Genomic DNA, 3,477 nt, shown 5'->3' on the forward strand with positions numbered 1-3,477 from the left:
TACCTTGGTCGTTGAGGGAAATGAACTCCTCAGCATAAATTTGTGGTTGTACCTCATCATGAGGAGCGTATGGTTGTGGAACATACGCCTCACCAGCCACCTCTCCTTCTTCCTCTTGTTCGGCAGCGTTCCTCTGCTGCTTAAGGGATTCGACTTCGGCTTTTAATTGTTCAATCTCCTTCGCTTGCCGAGCCACAACATCAAACACTTCCCTTTTCTTCCTGCCGAACAGTTGAGATGCCCTGGTCAGGAACCTACAAATCATAAAATGCAAATTAGCAACGATTTCATTTGTGTAACTAAATAAATAACATTTGAAGTAATAGCATACCCAGCGGCCACGACACGTCCGGGATGCTGCGGTGTCCCGAGCGCCCGCGTGAGGATATCGTTTTGGCCCCGGACCCGAATTTGTCCCTGACTAAGCTTCTCCTCTAATTGAGCCTAATGCACGCATATATTCAAGCAATTAGTATATGAATTATATACACTAACTCATGAGTAGAACTCAATTAAGGATTAATATATACTTACTATCTTCTCGGCAATTTCCTTGTCGTAATCAGTGACAAGTTTTCTACTCTTGGTGCGAGATTTAATCCAAACACGGTGGCGGGGAGGATCTGCAACTTCGAGGTCCTTTTTCTACATAACGTTATAACAATGAAATGAGTACCAATTAAATTGTATATCACGTTATAGCACATTATAGCACATTAAATTTTTAGTATTACTTACCACAGCTTCCCGTACGTTCACCATTCCACTCCGACCACTTCGATGTCTGGATTGAATTTTTGAGGAACGTTCACGTTGCACCTTACTCAATTCCTACAATGCCAAAAAAATACATTAGATACATGTACTTGTATTTAAGAGTTTATCTTAGTGTTAATATAATTAGCGTACCAGAAATTCAGGAGTTAGTCGACTTTCAACAAATTTGCACCAATCAGCAGCGTCGATCTCCGGGTGCTTTTCAGGGACTTGTGCTAGTCGTCCCAGATCATTCTCTTTCAACGCGGGCATTATGATGTCTTTTGTCATCCTATTCTTGAAGTCTTTCATTAACTTCCCAGCTAGGATGAGACAATCATGTTTGAAGGTGTCCGGCACAATGAACCCCGTCTATTTTGAAGGAAAACAAACACGGTTAGAGTCAACATTTGGAGTAATAGAAAAACAAATCAAAATTCTAACAAATAATAGCTTACCTGAATGTCTTTCCAAACTTTATTTTTCAGAGTCTGGTTGACTTCTTTCCAATTTTTATAAGCCAACCCTATTGTCTGCCGACATCCGACTCCCGTAGTGGATACGAGCTTCGCGTAGCTTTTTCCACAAGATTGACCTTTATCATTAACTTCGAGGGCCACTCTTTTGCCCCGATCCATTAGTTTGGATATTTCATTCATTTGCGTCGGCCCTCGTGTAGGTATTGTGGTTGGACACTCATTTTCTGCTCCCGAATCAGATCCTGATTCCGAGTTCGCCATGTCTACACCATTAACAAACAAACTTCAAAGTTAGCTATATATATAACAAGTAGTGTATATGAAATATTAAAAGCATAAACAATATGTTAATGATTTAGGAGCATTCACAACCACAATATAAAGTAAGCTATATATCAAGTCATTCCCGAGTTGGAGTATGTTAATGGAAGTAAGTCTCGTTCGATTTCTTTGGGTTTCTATTTTAGGTTAACAGAACAATGAATCAATGATTTAAGCATAAGAAATGTGTTTTTTGCTTTAATTTACTTTTATTATTTTTATCTGTTATTGCATTTGTATTCTTCTTCCATAATTAAGTAACTTTTTTTTTTATTACTATTATTATGTGTAATGATGAATGACTTTTAGCTTAAGGATTGTGATTTTAGTAAAGTGTTAAACATGTTGTGGACCATGTAGCTAATCATTACAATGGTCATCAATTATACCCAAAAAGAAGATGATTGAAATGATATTGGGATTTATTTTTATTTTTTTTATTAGTTATGGCAAAGATGAATTTTTGGGCATGTTTGATTCCAATTTTGAAAGAAATTTTAAAATTAAGGTCACCATTTTCACTAGATTAGTAAGCTAACATAACAAATGGTTAGATTATTTTTTAGTGACCTAACATCTTATTACTATGTTATAGCTAATTAGTTCTTTGGGTGATGTAAATATTAATATTTTTTTAGTAAGATTTATCCTAATTCTACCGAAATTTCGGCAAAGACAACTACCGTAATTGGACGTTCCCAAAAATTTTAAAAGTGCCTAAAATAACAAACAAAACAGATAACCAATACAAAATTTATCCACCCATCCGACCGCAGTACATGTATTCGCAGAACCTACTTCACTACGGATGAATATTTAAGATATTCAAACTCAACTAACATGCATTGATAATTAATTATATAATAAGAAAAAGTTAGTTAAAGTATATACCTATCAATGCAAGCTCAAATACACTACACACAAAATTATACCGAACCTACAATATAAACAAATACAACGAAATTGCAAAAATAATTATTTCATTACTTATAACTAGTTATTAAAAATAGTAACAAGTTACTTAGTTACTAAATTATACATACATATATATATAATCAATTATATCTCACACTATTATCTCAAAAAAAAATTATTTCCCACACTAATTTAATTTTAAAATTTTTATTTCTAAACTATACACACACTAATATACACACATTATATACACACATATTCAATAAAATATAAAATTACATATATATACTATATGTTGAGCTTTAAATTTTTACCTAATAACCGCAATCCGACGAGCAATTCCGTAAAAAATCCGGGCACTATACACATACAACACAACAATATTACCATTAAAATTAAAAAACCCAAAAAATAATTTACAAAAACTAAAAATAAAACAATGTACATTATAAAAATGAATAGAAACTATATTTATACCTTAAAAGAGGTTGAGATTCAATGTTTTCTCAACAAAAAATGGTGGTCGGATGACAGTGAAATAGGGAAAAAAATTAAAACTTTTTGGGTGTATAGGATTAAGTATCGAAAATAGAAGATTTTGCAACAAAAATTAATGGGATGAAATGGTTGAGAAATGGGGGAGAAAAGGGCTGGCGGAGGGGTGGTTGGCAAGGGTTTTCTCTTCTCTCTGGTGGTGGCTGTGCTCTCTGGTTTGGTTCGCGTGAGGTGAATGAGGAAGACGACATAGGGTTTGTATATATAACCCTATGCCGTCGGTTATTATAGAATAACTGACGGCATAGGGTACACGTGTCAGCAAACACGTGTACCCTATGCCGTCGGTTCCTATAAAGAAACCGACGGCATAGGGCTAAACCTAAAAAAAAAAAAAAATTATTTCCCAACCGCCTCTAAATGGTATAATGCAATTTTATACCTACGGTTTTTATCAAAAAACCGCCTCTAAATGTCAATTTCGAAAAAAACGGGTATTTTCACACCCTTT

At 34.5% G+C, this 3,477-nt stretch overlaps 1 protein-coding gene across 1 annotated transcript; it reads right to left on the reverse strand.

Annotated features, from left to right (window-relative positions):
- Positions 1–419: 419 nt before the first annotated feature.
- On the reverse strand, positions 420–1,293 carry LOC133029157 (uncharacterized). The gene is made up of 4 exons (XM_061101647.1): positions 1,215–1,293; positions 910–1,128; positions 739–831; positions 420–645 (listed from the first exon to the last, which is right to left on the reverse strand). Exons 2-4 carry the CDS (start codon positions 1,066–1,068, stop codon positions 520–522), a joined length of 378 nt encoding a protein of 125 aa, XP_060957630.1. The 5' UTR covers positions 1,069–1,128; positions 1,215–1,293; the 3' UTR covers positions 420–519.
- Between the last annotated feature and the right edge of the window lie 2,184 nt (positions 1,294–3,477).

This window comes from Cannabis sativa, chromosome 1, assembly GCF_029168945.1.
Source record: "Cannabis sativa cultivar Pink pepper isolate KNU-18-1 chromosome 1, ASM2916894v1, whole genome shotgun sequence".
In the NCBI taxonomy this organism is placed as follows: Eukaryota; Viridiplantae; Streptophyta; class Magnoliopsida; order Rosales; family Cannabaceae; genus Cannabis; species Cannabis sativa.

Coding starts and splice junctions, on each gene's coding strand:
- LOC133029157 (XM_061101647.1), bottom strand. CDS start 1,068: ATGAAAGACTTCAAGAATAGGATGACAAAAGACATCATAATGCCCGCG. Junction 832..909: donor GACTAACTCCTGAATTTCTG/GTACGCTAATTA, acceptor TTGGCATTGTAG/GAATTGAGTAAGGTGCAACG. Junction 646..738: donor TGAACGTACGGGAAGCTGTG/GTAAGTAATACT, acceptor AACGTTATGTAG/AAAAAGGACCTCGAAGTTGC.